General features: G+C 49.1%; 8 protein-coding genes across 8 annotated transcripts; 4 read left to right on the top strand and 4 right to left on the bottom strand.

Moving 5' to 3' along the window:
• Nucleotides 1–597: 597 nt before the first annotated feature.
• N7477_004857 (pepsin-like aspartic protease) lies at nt 598–1,821 on the bottom strand (the record flags this gene model as incomplete). The annotated part of the gene is made up of 1 exon (XM_056966520.1): nt 598–1,821. The coding sequence occupies one exon, from the start codon at nt 1,819–1,821 to the stop codon at nt 598–600; it is 1,224 nt and encodes a 407-aa protein (XP_056823301.1).
• Nucleotides 1,822–4,177: 2,356 nt separating this feature from the next.
• N7477_004856 (uncharacterized protein) lies at nt 4,178–5,394 on the top strand (the record flags this gene model as incomplete). The annotated part of the gene is given in 4 exon segments (XM_056966519.1): nt 4,178–4,543; nt 4,601–4,964; nt 4,978–5,062; nt 5,115–5,394. The coding sequence occupies 4 exon segments, from the start codon at nt 4,178–4,180 to the stop codon at nt 5,392–5,394; spliced, it is 1,095 nt and encodes a 364-aa protein (XP_056823300.1).
• Nucleotides 5,395–5,598: 204 nt separating this feature from the next.
• N7477_004855 (uncharacterized protein) lies at nt 5,599–7,164 on the bottom strand (the record flags this gene model as incomplete). The annotated part of the gene is made up of 3 exons (XM_056966518.1): nt 5,599–6,393; nt 6,451–7,004; nt 7,077–7,164. The coding sequence occupies 3 exons, from the start codon at nt 7,162–7,164 to the stop codon at nt 5,599–5,601; spliced, it is 1,437 nt and encodes a 478-aa protein (XP_056823299.1).
• Nucleotides 7,165–8,186: 1,022 nt separating this feature from the next.
• On the bottom strand, nt 8,187–10,037 carry N7477_004854 (putative MFS monosaccharide transporter; the record flags this gene model as incomplete). Its single annotated transcript, XM_056966517.1, has 6 exons — nt 8,187–8,339; nt 8,423–8,512; nt 8,567–9,217; nt 9,299–9,498; nt 9,558–9,888; nt 9,948–10,037. 6 exons carry the CDS (start codon nt 10,035–10,037, stop codon nt 8,187–8,189), a joined length of 1,515 nt encoding a protein of 504 aa, XP_056823298.1.
• An 805-nt stretch (nt 10,038–10,842) lies between these two features.
• N7477_004853 (uncharacterized protein) lies at nt 10,843–12,239 on the top strand (the record flags this gene model as incomplete). The annotated part of the gene is made up of 3 exons (XM_056966516.1): nt 10,843–10,880; nt 10,973–11,799; nt 11,860–12,239. The coding sequence occupies 3 exons, from the start codon at nt 10,843–10,845 to the stop codon at nt 12,237–12,239; spliced, it is 1,245 nt and encodes a 414-aa protein (XP_056823297.1).
• Nucleotides 12,240–14,396: 2,157 nt separating this feature from the next.
• On the top strand, nt 14,397–15,292 carry N7477_004852 (uncharacterized protein; the record flags this gene model as incomplete). The annotated part of the gene is made up of 3 exons (XM_056966515.1): nt 14,397–14,621; nt 14,675–15,004; nt 15,062–15,292. 3 exons carry the CDS (start codon nt 14,397–14,399, stop codon nt 15,290–15,292), a joined length of 786 nt encoding a protein of 261 aa, XP_056823296.1.
• A 500-nt stretch (nt 15,293–15,792) lies between these two features.
• N7477_004851 (GMC family oxidoreductase) lies at nt 15,793–17,716 on the bottom strand (the record flags this gene model as incomplete). The annotated part of the gene is made up of 2 exons (XM_056966514.1): nt 15,793–17,388; nt 17,474–17,716. The coding sequence occupies 2 exons, from the start codon at nt 17,714–17,716 to the stop codon at nt 15,793–15,795; spliced, it is 1,839 nt and encodes a 612-aa protein (XP_056823295.1).
• Nucleotides 17,717–18,417: 701 nt separating this feature from the next.
• On the top strand, nt 18,418–19,670 carry N7477_004850 (uncharacterized protein; the record flags this gene model as incomplete). Its single annotated transcript, XM_056966513.1, has 5 exons — nt 18,418–18,589; nt 18,640–18,675; nt 18,735–18,805; nt 18,862–19,238; nt 19,337–19,670. Coding segments are annotated over 5 exons (990 nt in total), but the record flags the coding sequence as incomplete, so codon positions are not given.
• Nucleotides 19,671–20,297: the final 627 nt, after the last annotated feature.

Here is a 20,297-nt window from a genome sequence, read left to right as displayed (position 1 = left end):
TAATCTGTTACTCGTTCTTGTTGATTGCCTTGTTACTGCTCTGAAATATGTCTTCTTCATTTTCAGTCGCAGTTTGTTTTGTATATATTTCATTTTTGAATTAAAATTATCGAATCCTCTTTGTTTCATGCATTTTCAACCTGTAGACTATCTCAAATGTGCTTATTTTCCCTTTTCTCATGGGCCTGAGAACACTTTTCGAAGACTTTCCGGATGAGACCGGCTACGGATTCTGTCAGGACGACCTAGTAAAAGCCGAAGGCAATGACCATTGTGAAGTTGCCGCTCCTGGACAATTCAAGCATCGGGCTTAGGGAAGGGTTCGAAATTCTTCCGGGCTATCAGTGTCCCTTGAGAAGTGGAAGCTGCCTCACTCTATCAGTGTATCGGCTCAGGCTGAGCCGCTAAAAGGACCCAACGCCAGCTAACTCCATCCCCTTTCCCTTTCTCACCAGGTGATCATAATAGCAAGGCATCTAAAAAAACATCCCGATAGCAAAAAAGAATACCAAAGAGAAAATCATGAATTGGGATTTTACGCAGGTGGAAGACACCTACCTCTATGTAGAATCTTTTTTTTCCCACGAGACGCAAACCCTAATCTAGCCTCTGCGCAAATCGCATCTCATTTCTCCCGAAATCATGTACCGACACGACGTTTTTCAAGAATGGCACGCCTAGGATATTCAACACAATGTCCTCATACGCCACAGTCTCTGATGCCACTAAGCTTGACACACAATACCCATCGCCAGTTTGATAGATGAGATCCTGTCCATCATGGTAGAACGTCTGGCCCCCAATATTGACCCCAAAAATAGGGGCTTGCGCATCACAGTCGACAACGGACACTCCCAAGGCATGGTTATAGATGGCTGGCGGGTCGAACAAGGCGTTAATGGGATCTACAACTGCAGCTGGCAGATAACTGAACTCGTTACCGGTATCTGTGAAGGCCTGGAATGCCACATCGTACGTGTTCATAGTCTCCGCGGTTGAGGTGTGATCTCCCCGGGGTTTCGATCCAAATGTCACGCCAGACACGAGAATAGCCCAATAGGATCGGGTACGTTTGCCAGAGGTAAACATGGGCGGAATGGTGTCGAGAATCTCCACCGGAACCGTGGAGAATTTTGAGTCATAGGCCACTGGAGGAAGATCGCCTAGGGTGAGGTAGCCACCGAAGGTTAGGGTGGAGATGTTGCGCGGCGTGTGCGCGAGGGCAATACTGAAGAAGGGCTCTGCGACGAGCCCTCGCTCGTACATGGTGTTGAAAAGGGGGCTGTAAACTTTCCGATCGAACCAGAATGTCGAGTTGTCCGTATGGTTCCATGGGTGCGCGGAGGTGATGGAGGGGTAAGCGAGGCCCAAGACGCCGCTGTTGATACCGTCGCCCATCGGAGTGCTGTGGTCGGCGATTCCAACGGCTTGCGCGGGAACAGTGATGCCAGCTAAAGAGACATCCTCGTACGCCATGGCCCCGCAGGCAATGCCATTGCCATACTTCACGCCAAACGTCTGATCGGGGATAACACGGTAGGTGCTCGACGGGTTGTACGTCTGGGGAGCGTACCCACAGTCTGCTTCCGCGATCTCGAGATTGGTCGTCTCGTTGATGCAGGCGAAGCCATTCCTGACCACATATGTGTCACTGCTGCCGGTGTCCACAAGAAGCTTGAATGTCTGATTGCCGACATTCACGTCGACGTTAAAGGTCGTGCCATATTGCGCAGAGAGCAGCGAAGCGGTATTGCGGGATGCTGGGTGGAATGTCAGCGGAAGCGTCAATTGGACCTCTGCGACGAGTGACGAAAGCTTCATCTCAAGCGCAGCAAGACTGATCAACCGGGGATGAAATTGCCATGCCAAATTGAGGGGGGCTGACAGCTTGGCTTATACGAATCGGCCTAAATGGAGTTGCCTACTTAAGCTAGCTCCGCCTAATGTAATCCAGCGCCAACTCCGCCTAGAACTACAACTCTCTGCGAATTCGTACATCTTTTTTCAGCTATCCACCACCTTTGAACAATTTCGGGGTTTATTAGCCATTGTGACAATACCGATTTCATTTAGTTCTTGTCTAAATTCAGTTACTATAACTTCTTGGCATCGTCTCGAGAGTAATATTCCTTCAGAAAATCCGGAATGATTGTAACCCAGCCTTTGACGGTCCCTAATCCATGGCCCCATATCAAGTGGAACCTCAAAATGATAATCAGGGCTATTATTAATTATTGGTAAAAGGAAATCAAAAACGAATTTTCAATCACTTGATTGGAACCCGATATGTACTTGATTCAACTGCAGCATCGGCTCAAGCCCCAGAGCCAGCAAATACAGCCAGTGACGTCCCAATTAGTACTATTGGTTCTTCATGTAATCAATTATGAGAACTTTCAAAACCAACAGTCTGTGCAATAGTCATTAAATAGCCCTTGGGTTGACTAGAAATTGCTCTCAGGGCTTTGAACGAAGCAGGTGTTTCGCCTTTGTTTCAATTCTTATATGCCAAGGAACGAGAATAAGCTCCATCTTGGCGGCCGTATCCTCATCCCGCTAGCCCGACGAAGCTATAGGACTTTCGAGAAACGCTTTCGTAAGCTACGGAACTTTATGGACTCAACTTAACCGTGTCTCCCTCATCGTCACTTTCCAATAAGGCCTATAGGTGAAGTTATTTTGCAATTCACAGGATGTTGAATGAAGAAGGATGGCTCATCTCTTCATCTTTGGCCAATGATATCAGTTAAACACCGTAGGCTACTTGTCCAAAGATAAGTGAGGTTCCATTGGTTCTTGATTCTCAGACTATCTTCATCACCGCCATAAATCTTTGCATGCGGGTCAGAGAGTTGGCCCCCGTCACCCACTCTCTTCACCAAGGATTTGTCGTTGTCATACTCATTTAGATTGTTAATTTCAAATCTTAGAAGTGCCCACCAAATCAAATCCGTGGTCATGAGCCATGATTGTGATGAAGGCAAATTATAACTTCTTTTACTATAGAAGGCTCTCTGCCTGTAAACGTTTACTTCCATCTTTCCTGCGACCTATAAATAAGCGTGAGATTTCCTTCGCTTCTACCGCGACCACTGTATGTACCTGACAATGGGCCCACCGACAAGCATCGGATTGGGCTCTTCTTATCTGCGGGGACAGTGCGGGGCATGCATCCTCAAGTCGCTCCCAATGTCCAAGATTCCCCTGACCAAAGCGTTGATTAGATTAGGACGCCGCCCCTCTGATGATTCACAGTGCGGTAAAGGACAATAATAGTTTACTTACCTTGTTGACAAACCACGCCATTTTTATACACATATTGTTCCGCCTCTGTGGATTCTGTCGCAGCCGATAATCGGAGAGGACATCCAGAAGACCTGTACACAGTTGACCAGACTCTCGCTGGTCACTGGTCACCATACTAGTTTCCGACGTATCCCTGACAAGTTACCACCTATCGCACTACTGATCCTTACTGTCGAGGTAAGTGACCCCCACCACTGCATATTAATAGACGATCTCGTACGACGATCTCGTACACTAACACCTACCAGCTTGGCGAACGGTTTACTTACTTTGGCCTCAGTGGTCCAATGCAAAACTCCATCGCTTGTGTCGAGTCGACGTTCACCAATGAGTAATTACGTAAAGGGAATTCGTCCAACTTGTATTCAATATCTAGCAATCCCTATGATCCAGAGTCATATCTTCCCGGTGCGCTAGGCAAAGGGCAAGCAATCGCCTCCGCGCTCGGGAACTTTTTTAAATTCTGGGCTTATGCCTCCACCATCATCGGCGCAATTATTGCAGGTACAATCTAAATGTTTACGAAGCAGCTTGCAGCATTTTGGTTGATTATACAACCAGATCAATAGGTCCGCAAATTCAAAGCCATAACAATCTCTCTAGGAATTAACATTATTGGATTGACCATCTTGATTGCCACCGCAACGCCAGCCGGACTTCAGAGTAATGCTAGTTTCGGTGGCTTGATTGCTGCAATGGTCATTATTCGCTTGGGAACAGGTGGAATCAAGGCCAACGTGACTCCCATGTGTGCTGAACAATATCAAAAATGCACAACCGGTTCTGAAGACGCTCAAATCAGGCGAGCGGGTGATTATCGATCCTGAATTAACCGTGCCGCGACTTTTTATGTGGTTCTACTGGGTCGTCAATGTCTGATTACAGTCAATGTGGAAGCGAAGAAGTCTTTCTGGCTTGCATATTTGCTTCCATTGATGTAAGTTGGGAAGAAGCCATTCAATTTTCCCACATGCTCATGGCCGGTAGCGCAAAATTTCTCTCAGCTATCATCTTCTTATCCGACCAGAAGCGATATGTCAAGGTTCCTCCACAGGGGTCCGCTATTATCGATGCATGCAAGGTCTTGAATATTGTTCGAGAGGAACATAGTTTCGAAAACGCAAAGCCATCTGATCTGGAGGCTGCAGATTGTTTGAGCAAGTATCCATTTGCCTCTTCACCGCGCTATACGGATCAGTACGTCTCAGACGTCCGTCGAGGCCTCAGAAGCTGCGGGGTAAGGCAACCCTCAGTATTTCCACAGTATTTCCACAGGCCATGCTTATAATTACAGATTTTTTTATTCCTTCCATTCTATTTCGTTTGTTGGGTTCAGATTTGGAACAATCTTATTTCACAAGCTGGCCAAATAGCATTACACGGAACGCCAAATGACTTTCTGCAGAACCTAGATCCGATCGCCTTGTGTAATTTTATTCCACTTCTTGACTGTGAGTCCCAACCTGATAATATCGACAAAATGTCTACTCACGCTTGTACTTCCAGTGGGCCTTTATCCATTCCTTCGCAAGTTGAAAATCAACTTCAGTCCAGTCTGTCGTATACCTTCACCGAATTCCTGCTAGTCTCGATCTCCATGGCCTATGCCAGCGTGTTACAGCATTACATGTATATCTCTCCTGCAAACAGAAATACACGTCTGAATTCAAGCTCCTGCGTATATCCTTGTGGCTATCTCCGAAGCTTTTGTCATTGTGACAGGCTTGGAACTTGCCTTCACGCAAGCCCCGAAAAAGTGAGTCAATCGTCGCCCAAAGGATTCCCAATCTGACGAGATTTTACATCAGTCTGAGATCTTTCATCTCTGCACTTTTCAGGCTCATGATCGGCATTGCGGCAGCAATCTGCATCGGTCTAAGCCCAGTATCTCAAGATCCGTATATTGTCTGGATGTATGGATCTCTGGCAATTGTGGGCTTCGTAGCGGGATGTCTATTTTACCTGTGCTTTAGAAAAAGCGACTCGCTTGATGTGGAAATTTCAAGATCCGTCGAATCGATTTCAGTAGAAGGGCATGGGGCACATGTTACCCAGGTTGCCGATGGTGGCAAATACAATAAACCATAGATGTCAGACTATTGGAGTAGCCTACATTATCGCAGTGTCATCGCCTCTCAGGTTTCACTTTCTTTCTCTTCGCATGGCGACCGCGCAAGCAGTAATGAGATACGCCATAGTTTTATGGCTTTTCTTTCTGCCTTTTCCTTGGATGTCTCTCATGTTCCGCGAATACACAGTTCAAGTCGAACGCCGTATCTGCGCCATAATAATCTAGCTTGGGCTTCTCTCCTCGCCGAGCCAAACATAATAAAGCAGCTTCCCAGGATCGACCTGTCTGACTGTCGAGTGCCCACCTGTTGACCCATATCTCCAACTATTCTCCCACGCTGTGCCCAGTCTGTCGACGCTGGCCCGTGTGTTCCAGCCCGTTTGTTGCTGAATTTCTCGTAGAATGCGGACGCATGCTGTCCGCTCTACATCTATCACAAGACACTGACCCGCGATAGTAAGGAGTTGGACTGCATTTGCCCATGCGATGGAGCATCGATTCGCCAGCGAGTTCGCGACAATCTGGCGTGCGTATGCCTGTGCTTGGCAAGTCACATTGGGGCTGGAGAGCACTGAGAGACGACTTTCCTGCAAGCAAGGCGTGCAGATAGTGAGAATGAGAAAGGCAGTATGCAGCATTTGCCACGCAGCGGACACGGGACCGTTCAGATAACGCACAGATCTGAAGGGATTTTCCTCTCCATTCGGAGGTAGAATGCTGAGAGGTGAGCATACAGCTGGCGCTTGGTTCTGGTGGCGCACCAGCTCAGCTTCGAGCTCCTTCCATCGAGCAGTGTGAAGTTGCACGGCATGCTCGTCGGTGTCATCAGGGGTGCGACTCCAGAAATCGTGGACCATCCCGAGCAGAAAAACGACCTTTTTTTGCCATAGTTCGAGCGTCCACGTACCTGGGTCAGGGAATTCACTTCCAGGTATCCATTTCATGGGATTTAATGCTATCGGCTTGCCGGAACAGAGAGATGCAAGAATGATCATCCTGCAGTAGATCCAGAATGACTGTATATGAATATTCAAGTTAGTCAAATTGATCATAGCATTAAGAACAAGACATACGGCCTGTGCCAAACCACCACTCGCGCCATGCCAACCATGTATCTTGAGAAGATCTCCGGTTCCCTTGAGGTGCAAGCCCCAATCCGTGGCCTTACTCTCAACCATCTCGCAGTGAGCTACTAGCAGACAGCTCGCAAAAACCGCAGGATCTGGCCCACTATTCTGTAGCCGCTTGGACAGCAGGTTGATAGCCGCGTTGTAGTATGTCAAAGCCTGTTCGTGATTCTGGTGATGTTGTTCGTTGGCGAGAGAGTACTGGCGGGCTGCAACGGCTACACAGGCTAGTAAGACAAGCTCATCATTCAAAGCGAGCTGCGGCACGATTGTCGAGAAGTATCGCGGTGCATCGTCGAACATGTCGAAGCGCGGACCGATGAAGTCGACGTATCGCCAGAGAAAGAAAGCGTCAGTTGGATCGGTGACAGGGGCCGTGTGATCTGATAGCGCTGGCCGTGGCGACAGCTGCTGGTCTGATAAGACGCTCGAGGCCTCGTCGCTCGCTTCTACGACCCGGTATAGATCGGAGACCTCTTTTGTTTCGTCCACAAAGGTCGCTATTTCTCCGAATGCGTTGAATTAGTGATTCGTTCCCGCCGTGAGAGCCACCGTCGGTGGGTACTGCTAACCTGGACCTTCTACTGGTTTTGAGAAGATGAAGTCCTCGAGCAAGCCCCTGGCGGGTGCTTTGAACTCGAGCGCAGTGAAGGTGACCATTTGACAAAGAGTGCACTCAATCCCTTGTCGCTTGCATAAAGCACAAGGCCGCGATTGATCGCACTTGACGTGGCTCTTGCGGCAGTGCTCACAGGCTTGATGTCAAACGTCAGCGTTCTTGTTATGAGAGACAACGATATCTCATATTTCAATGCCTACCTAGCTTGGATCTCGAGCTAGGCCCTCGAACTTGTTTCGAGAAAGCTTCCCGAAAGGGCGCCATTGCAGAGTGCTGGTGGCGTAGGTCTGCCAGGATACATGTGTTAGATATTACGAGCACAGATCAGTCTGGTAGTTGCCCGGAATTCATGCGTGCTTTCTTGAATCCACCTGGGACAGAAGTGAACCGAATGCATGGACCAGCATTCATACTTTGGCCCGTGCGAAAGACCAAAGGCGGGGTCGAGTTCAAGGCATGCAAAAAGTTGGGGTTAGCAATTGGGGTTCGGGTTCGGGTTCAATTGAATTGGAAACCGTGACAGTGGCTTACCAATCACCGCACTATTCCAATCTTCGCAATCAAGAAATTCATATGAATGGGATTTCTATTTGCACATGAAATGACCGTCATTTTCTTGTTTCGCCGTGTGTATGTCATTGCTCGGCTAGTGGCTCGGTGCATGCCGAGCATGTCTTCTTGAATGAGTGCTTCAGTAAGCAATACCTTGCATTTAGTATCCTCATCATGAAATACGGTCATGAATCTACTTTTATCCATAGTTGGCAGCATTTGCTCTATCTCTTCTCGGTATCCGCCCTTCTGAAAATTTCAAAGTGTCCAGTCCACGCAGAGTGAGTGGGTGATTACTATGACCTACACCTGCCACCCTTCTTCTCATGCTCCGATTTATGAGGCTGCTTTTGCTTTTGCCCGTTGGAGCGTTTCCTGATATAGACCGTCTCGGTTGATTCGGTCCTTAATTGTGTTTTTTCGACCCGCGTCTCCTGGTCCGTCTGGCAAACTGGGAACCCGTATGACGACATAGCAGCCCCTACTGGACCGAAACAAGGAGAACATGCTCTCAGTCCGACGACTTCATGTCGTGATCTAGTACTTCGGCGATAGTGGGATCTTCAGAAAGACCAAGAATTCTCCGGGCTTCCTCAATGGGGATATTGTACGGCATCGTTTTTTCTTTCTTGACCGGGTCACCGCCCGCAGCGAAGATGACATCCTGGAAGCCAAGTTATTAGCTGAATAGGTCTCTTCATCGACTGCAAAGTTCAATCTTCACTAGGATTTTTGGATGGTACTCACAAGCTCCTCGAGACTTCTTTTTCTAGTTTCAACCAGGAAGAAGTAGATGATAGGTACGAAGCTGGCGTTTAGGATGGCAAAAATGATGTACTAGAAAGCCGTCAGGTTAGCCACAGACCACAATACAGGAAGAAACCGGCATACCGTCTTCCATCCAATATTCTGGAAAGCAGGTGGGATGATCATGACCACCACAAAGCAGAACAGCCAGTTGCCGGCGCTCGCCATGGCATTAGCCTGGGCGCGGCATCGCAGGGGTGCAATCTCGGCACTGTACAAAAACGGTCCTCCGACCCAGGCGAGACCAAAAAAGGTGTTGAAAAGGAACAAAAACCCAACAGCAACCAATTGGCAGGTGCGCGAGTCTGTGCTTTGCAGCCCAGCAATGATGGCAAAGCAGCAGGACATGCCAACAGTAGTCCACAAGAAGGCCCGACGGCGCCCGAGACCCTCGATGAGCAGCACGGATAGAATCGAGCACAGAGCATACTCCAAACCACCCATGGCAGCGATGAGGTGCGATGTGCTGGCGCCGAGGCCGAACGACTCCTGCAGTATCTTATTGGCGTACGTCGAGACTAAATTAACACCTGATATTTGCTGCGCTGATTGCATGAAGACTCCAATGGCGACACGGTGGAAAGTCTTGGTCTTGCCCATTTCCAGCATTTCTCGGTAAGAGAACGGAGCCATTTCAACCTGCGCCTCAAACGAGGCGATGATTGCCTCACGTTCATACACAAGTTCGGGGTGGCTGACAGGCAAGCCGCGAAGCTTTGACAGGTTGTATGTGCCCTACAGAGACATTACATAGTCAGCGACGGGTCTCCACCATCCAGAGGGACGTGGGTATGGCAAGCAGAGCACGAGACATACCTCCTCAACCAGGCCGTGTTTGATCAGCCATCGGGGCGACTCAGGAAGAAAATTGATGAATATGAAGACGATCAAGGCTGGGACGAGCTGAATTCCCAAGGGTGTGCGCCATTGTGCTTGACCCTTTACAAAAAAGAAGCCATAACCAACGAGCTGGCCACAAGCAACGCCAAAAGTCTGTAAGCCGCCCTCAATCATGACTAGATCAAGTCAGCGATCCGGCTTTGGAATACGACTGGGACGGAGTAGTATTGCTTACCCCAACGCCCACGGCTATGCGCTTTCGCACACTCAGACTGCCATGACGGTACGGTGGCAACCTGCAAGCCGAGCCCGATGCCGCTGATCACACGACCCAATACCAGCTGAGAGATTACCCAGGCACTGGTCTGTAATGTCCCGCCGAGCAGCATAAAGAGCATGCCGAACCAAACCGTCAGACGACGACCGAGGCGGTCGCCAAGGTCCAAGCAGGCGAGGGCACCGACAAGGGCACCAAGTTCAAAGGAGGCGATGACGATGCCCTGGACATTGGCGTTTTTCATCTCAGGAAAAACTTCCAAGAAGGGTTTTTCGGTAATGAGACCACCCTGTATTTGTTCTTAGACCGAGTGTGCCATGGGGAGAAAGCTGAAGAAAGGTAGTGTACCATGATGCTCATGTCGTAGCCAAACAACCAAAATGCACATGCTGCAATACCGGCAACGAGGAAGTTGAGCTTCAGACCTGACGCACCCATGTGGGTTGTGTATTTGGTCAATGGGAAAACAGCCATTTTCGCGAAGTAGAGCGCGAACGTGGTCCGGGACTTGTCTTTTTGGTCTTGTTTCGAGGTAAATGCGATTGATTAAGATCTAAGACATTCCCTGTAGCAGCAACTAGAGACTCCCGACCTTTGACTTGAATATATAGGTTTTGAGCACAGCATTTGACGGGCGTAGTCAATCGCATGCCAAGGTCTGGGGATTGAAGTTTCAATGGCCCCAGGAAGGCACCTAGCTCCGAGGACCTTGCCCAACAAGCCAGAGTGGCGGCGACAACGACTCGCAAAGGACCTACTATATGGGGTTGAATATCGCGGAAGGCAGTCATCGCCGAGAGAAGATCGCCGTCCTTGGTGTGGGGAAGCCAAACTCGGGCGCAACTTGCGGTCCCTAAGTGTGTCGGGGTCGACTGCCTTCCGGGGACGACCCTCGTAGTGAACACCGCACGCTCGGCCCCCCGCACGTCCACAGTTCGGGGCTTTCTCCACTTGTCCAGATTGACTTTGATAATTTCCAAGGGTTTTTCAGAATCAAAGGACCCCGCAAGATGGGAATGGGAAATGCGGAGATGGCAGTGGGACATGACTCTGTCTGCGGAAGGCAACTGAGCCCGTACCGCTGTTGAGGGTGAGGTAGAACGGGATTTTTATCGTGGTTCTCCCAGCAAGATATATAAGTATGCCAAATATATTATTGTGTCCATTTGTTCCTTCGAAGCAGAATCTTTCGCTTCATGACCTGTAGCTCAAGTTGCGCATTGCCAGTACGCTCGACCACACGATGCCTTCCGCTTTAAACCAGTCTTACGGTAACCCGCTGTAAGTACCTCTTTCACTACTCGATACATCTCTTGTGCAAAGAACACTTCGTCGTTCAAAATGTTGTGATGATGTGGCTGAATCTCCAACAGATCTCTGAAGGTCATTGGCCACAATGCAGGGACGTCCATGGATGGAGTCGACCTCGTTCATGTTCACTTCACCCAGGATGGCCCAACAACGCCGCTAAAGACGCAGCTTCTGCACTATGGAGAATACCCAATGCCTAAAAAACTCAAGGCAAGAGTCATGAGGCTCATCAAGGAGAACACTACGACGCCCGAGGAATTAGCCATCGTCAACATCCAGCTGGGTGAAGTCATAAGCGACGCCGTCAATTGGTTTGCGCAGAAGAACAAGTTCAGCTTGGCCACGGACGTCGACTTGATCGGTGGCCAGGGCCAGACTATCTGGCACTTACCGTTGCCGGAGCTCTTTGAAGGCAACCAAAGCCGAGCGCATCTTGACATGGCGGAAATTGCCATCATAGCCGCTAGCACTGGCGTGACCTCGCTTGGTAATTTCCGGGTGTCAGATATGGCTCTCGGTCGGCAGGGCTGCCCACTATTCGCGGCTCTCGATTCGCTCCTACTGAGCCACCCCACGCTCAATCGCGCGGTGCAGAACATCGGCGGCATTGCAAACTTTTCTATCTTACCCCGAGGTGCTGTCGAAGAGTGCTACGACTTCGATACGGGACCTGGCAACGTCTTCATCGATGCGGCCGTGCGGTACTTCACCAGCGGGGAACAGGAATATGACAAGGACGGTGCAATGGGCCAGAAGGGCAAAGTCGACCAGTCTGTTGTGGATAAAGTGCTCCAGGGGCCATACTTCGTGCATGATATACCGAAGACTACAGGCCGAGAGACGTTCGGGGATCGGATGGCGGAAGATATCTGCGATGAGATGCTGAACCGTTAAGTTTCACTCCTCTAATCGAGACGGGGTTTTCGGCTGACTGAAGGTGACACTGCAGGTGGAGCTACACCGGAGGATTGTGTTGCCACCATTACTCGCATCACAGCTAAGTCCCTGGCTGATGCCTACGAACGCTGGGGTCCACCTGGGGGCGTAGACGAGATCTACATGGGCGGCGGTGGATCGTTTAATCCCAACATCATCAACTATCTGAAGCAGCGCTTGCCCAACACCCGCATTGTTCCCATCTCTGAGATTGGGATTCCTATCGGCGCCAAAGAAGCCCTCGGATTTGCGCTACTAACGCTCGAGTGCTTCGTCGGACGACCCATGATTGTGCCCAAGAGGACCGAATCGGACCGTCCAGGAGTAGTCGGCCAGATCCAGCCGGGTCGGAACATGCATCGTATCCGACAGCATGTTGCTCAGGTGAGTTGAGCTTCCTATGACCCCTTATAGCTATGCAGGCACCGTACTGGATCATCTGACACTGATGTCGACGACAGTTTTGGGGAGACTTTCCCGAGGAGAATGTGAAGTGCACGACAGAGATGATTCTTCTGCCTTCTCTATGCAACACATAGGAAAGTCTTGTGGGAGCTCAGTCATTGACGACCGTCATCACTTTATACCTGCAAACAGTCATTGCTTATGCCACGATAGCAGCTGCACTCAACAAAATGCAAGGGCCTAGAGATCGTTAAAGATCTTTCGTGACTTTTACAGTAATTTCAAATTAAGTCGAGGCCACAAAACCTTGTCGGAACAGCAGAATTTGGTAATGCATATTCAAGAGTGCGAAGAGTGGAATCTAGAATAGTGCAAATATCTTCTTTACTTCTCATATTACTGGGTGGACATGATTACTTAGAGCTCCCTTTGGACCAGGCCGATTAGACTGCAATGACCTCATCCGGCTTATCGTGCATTTGTTGTGCCGAAGTATGATCCAAGAGTTCATACATGGACAAGGCCAGCGTGGCGCCATCTATTGAGCTGTGTGACTGCGCCCTCATGTGGAGCTCAACGAGAAGATGTTGCTGCTCAGGGGCGTGCTCAATTGTACTTGATGATCTAAAAGCGGCGAGGAGTGACAATTAAAGGTGCAGCTCAGTCTTTACGTGTAGATGTGCGTTAACTACGCTCTGCAACATTACGACAGAGCTATTTTCCGGAATGCCGGCATCTTTGGGCTGGACGATCTCAATTTGATAGGATTGTAGTACCAAATATGACAATTTTTTTCGAATGTGGCTTTCTCTTCGCTTGCCACTCTGGAAGCTCACTTTTCCTCCATGACAAAGTCACTTGCAATCGGAGAGGGTGTCGAGACCAGACAGTTACAAGCGACGGTAAAGCTATATGAATAGCAACCGATGTATTCTCAATACGTTTCCACGGCTAAGGTCTGGGCAGCTTTTTGTCTGATCCAGGGTGCATCGTGCTGATAATACCAGCGTGCTTTGTCTAACTAGTTCTTGCTGGGTGTCATTGAGTCTGGTATACCCCCCGGCCTTTACGCTTACACCAGTTCCAAATTCCACTCCAGTTTCCACCTCAAGCAGAAGCAGATTCTCTCGTCCGGCATATGGTATTGCACAGTGGCGGTATCAAACTCTTCCCATCTCCTTCAACTAAGGCCAATGCAGTTTTTTATTCCCCTGTATAAGTCAGCACTTCATGTGTCTTTCCGCCAAAGTCTGGAAACTCTACTGGTCTTTCTGTCGATTAGGATTGTTTACGGCTGAATCTTCCACAGCGTGCAGATAACCCCAGGAAACATTTGCTATGGCCATCCTTTGGCTGCGCAAAAACAACACAATTTCGAAAATAGGCTCATACGGTGCTTTTTCCGAGTTTCGAGACTTTAACGGATCGCCACACGTGGCTCATTTGTTTGAACGATGTTACGCAGTGTGGCCAGTAGCGCAGCTGGCATATTGAGCTCGGACATCCCCAAAGCGCCATAGTTGAAGAGGCTCTCAACGCAAACTTAAGCACTCGGTCCTCACTCGGCATTTCAAACCGTTTCACCTTTCTCTGCATAAACGTTTTGTGCCCTTCTCATATCAAAGGGTGTATTGTTTAACGAAGTCGATTCAACCACATACGACCATAGGGTGTGGAGAACAGGGCTTCCCGTCCGCTCAGCCGTACTTAAGCCACACGCCGGCAGGTTAGTAGTTGGGTGGGTGACCACCAGCGAATCCCTGCTGTTGTATGTTTTTGTTTTTGATTCCTTTTAGCTTAATTCACCCAAACTGGCTTAGGCTTACTTCAGACTACCCGACCCTACTCGAAAAAAAAAAAGTTTCCAGTCTCTAGTAAATAGTTGAACAGCATAATTCGAATTCCACGAGCGATAACTATTTGCGATCCACCGGAACGATAAAGACCGCATTTACTGCAGTGCACTCCAAGCGAGCGGGGTCCAGGTGCTTGCGCGGCCCGATTCCTAGTCGAAGAAGGTATCGGCATCCCGCATTACCGAGCTAGGCAGTTCCGAGCCAGGTGATGTCATAGCTCCGATTTAAATAAACACGCTGGCATTTTCAGCGAAGATAGGAATGAAATACCAATTCCCATTTCTTAAAAATGATACCTCGGCGGGCCTTGAAGCCATATCTGGCTGAGTTCCTTGGGACAGCCCTGCTCATTGTGATTGGGGATGGAGTTGTCGCCCAATGCCTGTTGTCCGACTACCAGTACGGCACCTGGTTGTCCATCAACATCGCCTGGGCAGCTGCGGTCTGCCTCTCCAGCTACTTGGCTGATCCCAGTCCGACCATCAACCCGGCCGTGACTATCTGCACGGCTCTCGTGCGCCATCGGCGGGACAGTGGAAGACCATTCCGGGCAAGCTGCTTGCGCAGTTCCTCGGGGGATTTGTCGGCGCTGCCTTGGTGTATGTGAACTATCGGTCGGCTATCAATGCTTGGGATCCCGAGTATACCATTCCCGGCGGATCGATCCTGAGTCCCACCGGTCACCACTCAGCAGGCATCTTCTCGACTTACCCAGCTGCGGTATTCGCGTCGAATTGGGAGGCGGTTTTCTCTGAGGTGCTGGGCTCAGCTGTGTTGATGTTTGGCTGTCTCAGTATTTCGGATCCAGCAAATACCCAGCGCTTCTCTTCTCCGCATCTCTCGCTCTTTCTGCTCCTGCTTATGATCGGTGCGGCATTGGGTTGGCAGACTGGCTACGTATGTTCACTAGAACCACACGTCATGATGTTAGTTATACTAACAAACTCGTTTTAGGCTCTTAATCCTGCGAGAGATTTTGGTCCGAGGATTTTCTCTGCTATTATTTACGGCTCGGAAGTGTTCACGGCGGCCAATTACTATTTCGTTGTTCCCCTTTTCGCCCCAATTCTTGGCTGTGTTATTGGCGCGATGACCTATGACGGAATTCTCTTTGAGGGTGAGGGATCGCGCATTGCTGATGCGCTGGACAAAGCTGAGGCTCACGGGTCTCTCCGATTGGACTGATTGATTGTTTTGAAAGTTGAACAATAATTTCACCAGAACAAATAGAAGGAGACAAGTGGGTAGAAGGAGAATCAGAGGTATGTATGTCTACTTGACTTATAACTTAGGTAAATAGATGTTACACGAGATTCAGCGGGGGCAGCTGAGCGAGAACTTTCATTGGCATTAGGTTGATTATGCAAACCTTGAAATCATTGCAAGGTTCCAAGGTTCAACAAAGCTTCCATATCAAGATTTCAAGGTCTCATGGATTCAAAGTCTGTTTGTGATTTGTAGAGTTGTATGACACCAATGTATCTGATGACTGCTTTTATTCCACTTTCTCTGGTATGTCCATTCTAAAGGTAGACATGGGATCAATTGACGTGATGAGGAGACTCATCGCTCGATGGAATACCCTCATCAATCATCTCCAAGCTTGGCCGCGGATGAAAAGTATTACTCAAGCTAGTTCTTTCCAGTTTTTCTTGATACAAACATTTTAGGTTGAGCTAAAATGCTCAATGCTCCATCGCAATGATGTCTGCGGCCTTTTCTGCAACAGCAAATACTGTGGCTTGGATGTTTCCACGTGGAATCAAAGGGAAAATACTGGCATCCACTATCCGCAGGTTGCGCGTGCCATATACCCTCAGGCGGGAATCAACAACACCGCCAGTCTCGCGGGGCATCATCGCAGCAGTCCCACATACATGGTAATGAGCAACTATACGTTCGCGGGCCAGTTCCCGGGCTTGTTCGAGAGTAATGTCAGGTGAAGAGTTTTGTAAGCGGCGGCCACCTGCCTTGAGAAGTGAGGCCATTGGCTCTGTCCATGCAAACTTCTCCAGCCAGCGAACATGGCGTGCGTGAAGCTCTAGATCGAGGGGATGAGAGAAGAAGCGCGGATCAAAAGTCGGATTTGCCATGGTATCAGGGGAGTTTAGATGAACACTACCGCGTGAGAAAGGTCGATTCAGGATCGCAACGATGCTCAAATAATTCTCGGGTTCGAGCATTCCAAAGATTCCCTTAGGGCTTGGGCCTTTCTCTGGCAAGAGCTGGAATGGTGCCAGCGTATATTGACCTGTAGGTTCATCTTCGTCTTCGAGGACGTGACGAAGCACTTCGTACTGTGCAGCTAGGCGAGGCGAAGTCTCCTTTTTCTGCAAATGCTGATCAATGATGGACTTCAGTTCGCTGTTTTCCTGGTCCGAGAGCCTCGTGTACGCAGAAGTCAGAGGGCAGATGCCAAGTGGACCTGCTCCTGATTCTTTCCAGGCTGACATCACAGCAACTGCGACTTCCGGAGCTCGCAGTGCCTCGCCGGTAGGCTGTCCATCTGCGGCCTCCCAGCTGAATGGAACAAACCCATGTTCTTGGAGATTCTCTCCAACGTTCTCGTTCTCCACTACCGGCTCGATGCTATGAGACCGAAGGAGAGAGCCATTCCCAATACCGGACAGTTCTAGCAAGTGAGGTGTTTTGATTGCGCCTGCGGCTAGAATGACCTCCTTCCTCGCTGTGACTATTTGTTGGACGCCATCCTTGCCAATGAAACGAACTCCCGTGGCAACGACACCCTTGTCACCCGTATTTTCAAGAAGAATGTTTTCTACCATAGCTTCTGTAATGACTCGCAGATTTGATCGCTTGGCCACTTCCTCGTTGTAGTATGTCACACCAGCATGGCTGCGCGTTCTGGAGGTGGGGTGGATACTCGCTGGGCCACAAAAGGCCCCTTTCGAGACACCAGACATCGGATCGCCCGTGATCGGTAAGTTGAGGTTCTCAAAAACCTTGGGCCAAGCGCCCAAGAAAGGTGGGAATGGACCATCACCAAATGAGACCTGGAGTGGACCAGAGGTTCCCTGGACAGTCTGATTGATATACTGCAGAGACAATTCCTCGTTGGTTTGGGGGGAAGGTGGAGTGAAAGTCTGGGACTTTTTGAGATAAGGGGAAAGCGATTCCCAGTTCCACCCCTCGTTTCCCAATGCCTCCCACGAGTTGAGATCAGCTCGGCTGGGGTAGATCACCATCCCAAGGTTGATGGCTGAGGAACCCCCCAGTGTTCGTCCACGAGGCTCGGCGAGGCATCGTCCATTTAAATGTTCCTATATACGCACAACAGTCAGTTCACTTGAAACACACCATGAAATTGCGGCCTCTCTGGAAGCAAAAAAAAAAAGGAATCTGTACCTGAGGGGGACTGGTAATACACCAATCAAAGTCAGGGTCGAAGTAAGTAGTCGCCGCAAGGCCAGGAGCTGCGATTCTAGGATCATTGAGACGGTTGGCTCCAGCTTCGAGAACCAGGACACTGATTGCGGGGTTCTCAGTCAAGCGACTGGCGACTACCAAACCAGACGTGCCACCACCGACGACAATGTAGTCGTACTGCTGACGGATTCCTTCAATTGAAGAGGTGTCAATTGATGACATGGCGCTTACGATTGAATCAGGAGTAAACAAGGGATATAATTGAAGTGCATTTGTGTCCTGCGAATAGTAGGGGGTACATATAAGTTTTAGTCAACAGGTGTTTCCATTTCAAGAGCATCACAAAACAGGTTAAGCGTCAATGAACTGACTGGCATGCTTCTGTCTCAGGAAGGTACTACTTACAGAAAGAACTGGGGCGCTTTTTACACGAGTAACAGCCAGGAATCTCCATTGGGTCCAGATAAGCACTATGAGAAGGCCGTTCACTTAGCGCATAGTCCAATTTCCGACGACATTGTCCATCGTTGCTTGAAAAGGGTTAGGGGGGAAAGATTGGCAACAAGTGAAAGTTAGCCCCGGGAGGAAACACCGGGAAGGCTTAAGCCATCTGGGACTACGGCACGTGCACCCATCACTGCCGTGAGAAGTTGGCGTGCGACTCGAATTTTGGCCCCCAACTATCAAAGGTGCCGCTTCTTCCGTCGGGAATAAGCTGGAGAACCACCAACGAACTTAATGTTCTGATCCACCCTTGCGGAAATACCCCCGAAGACTTTCCACCACATTGTCCCCGCTAGATTGAACGTGGAATTTATTTCCCTTCGCATAGAAATAGACAGTTCCCTCAAAATAAGCATGGCATGGTTCATCTGCCGGGTCCCTACAAAGTCTAGGGACAAAAGGCGTCGCTACTCTTCGTCATGGGGACTATCACCTATGCTCTGGATACGCCGTTAAGTCGGAGTCCAGTAGTTGCAGTGACTGTTCTCGGTGCCATTACGACAATAACCACGATTTTGCGGTTTGTTGCGCTGCATTTAAGACGAGTAAGCCTCGGGCACCCGAAGTATCTCATCGTCGGGGCATTAATAAGTCATCCTTTGACCCTGTTCGAACCATGAAATCTGACTTTCACCCCTAAGCAATTGTCTACGTGGACATCGCCATTGTGTTCATTCGTGAGTGTGCTTCTTGGCTGGTGTATCGTTGGTGCAATCTACTCACAAACTCTCAACAGTTACCATCGTTGGAGGCGCAGGTCGAAAAGTTACCGATACTGACCCGTCGTCGGTCATCATTACGCTGAAGGTATTACGAATAATCAAGACTTTGCAGTCCTCAGGACATGCTGACGACCTGAGCAGACAATCTTGCCTCTCGAAGCTCTATATGGAATTGTGCTGGGATTGATCAAGTCTTCTATCATGCTCTTTTACTTGCGTATCTTTGGCACCAAGAAAAGTTCTCGAATTAGCATCTTGGTCACAATGACTATAGTTTGGATGTGGGCAGTCAGCGTGATTCTGGAGACGTTTCTTCTTTGTCGTCCTTTGGCATACAACTGGGATACCTCCATTGCTGGGACTTGTGGCAATCGCAACGCGACATATGTTATTGCGGGAACGCTGAACCTGATCACTGATCTGATGGTGATGGCGCTTCCGATTCCTCACATATGGAAACTCCAGCTCTCACTTTCCAAGAAAATCGCTCTATGCGGTGTGTTCAGCGTGGGCTTGCTGTAAGTTCCTTGTGTTTGTCTGTGTGCAACAATTTCTGTGGTTGCAACGACTATCCCCTTTAATATGATATAGCTGACATTGATTCAAAATACTACAGGGTCTCAATTATCAGCATCATTCGTCTTAAGTCGCTGATGGATATTGACTTCTCCGACATCACATATTCGGTCCAGATGGGAGTTATGTGGACCACGATCGAGCCCGAGCTCGCCATAATTTGCGCAAATATGCCTTTTCTAAAAACCATCTTGTCAAGAATGGTTCCTGGTTTATTCTCAACCGGACGTTCCAAGCAGAGTGCTTCTGGTCAACAAACATTTGAAAGACTCGAGGAGCAGCAGTCGAACAATATTTATCCGATGAATCGAATCGGCCACCTAGCAGTTCGCACAAATATCTCCAGCGCGAATACTACGGAATCGCAAAGAGGCTTGTGCGATAAATATGATGATATCCTTGTCTTTTTCCCAGGGAAGTCACGAAGATCTTCAGTCAGAGGGGAACAACGGTCACAGAACTAATGCATCGGGCGGGATCAACGTGACCAAAAATTTTGTGATACAGTATCGTTCTTCAAAATAGGCAATCATGCCAACAATCGAGGTTCTTCTCTTCTATGAATAAAATTATTTACAGGTTGTAATTTGGCGGTTTTCCTGGACGTCACGTTAGCGGTCATTAAATAAGTTAAATTTGAGAGATTGACAGATATCAAGCGTAACATTCTCACGCCGCCAAAACAAAGCTTCTTACGCCACATATCATTGGGCCACAATCGAAAACCTTGCTGATCGATTGGAATTTAGTACCATGATGGAGAATGTCAGCAGTTCATGCAGCCTCATACCAGCCCCAGTGCCAAAGACGAGGTAGCTAGGCGGTTCAACCGGAGTCTGAATATAATCACATACGTCGGTTTTTGTGGGGGAAGCATTGATCATAATAAAGTTGTGTTAAGGCTCTTTCCAGCTATTTCTCTTACAAACTCGAACTCCATAAGTCGAGGTCTTGAGCGAAGGTAGTAGGAGAGCTCGCCAGGTATGCCCGAACCAAGTGTA

The sequence above is a fragment of the Penicillium maclennaniae genome, assembly GCF_028827695.1.
Source record: "Penicillium maclennaniae strain IBT 15551 chromosome Unknown utg000004l:1.0-3007600.0:1.0-3009580.0, whole genome shotgun sequence".
Taxonomy (NCBI): Eukaryota; Fungi; Ascomycota; class Eurotiomycetes; order Eurotiales; family Aspergillaceae; genus Penicillium; species Penicillium maclennaniae.
Note: the sequence above shows the minus strand (reverse complement) of the source record. Positions and strands in the feature narration are given on the sequence as shown.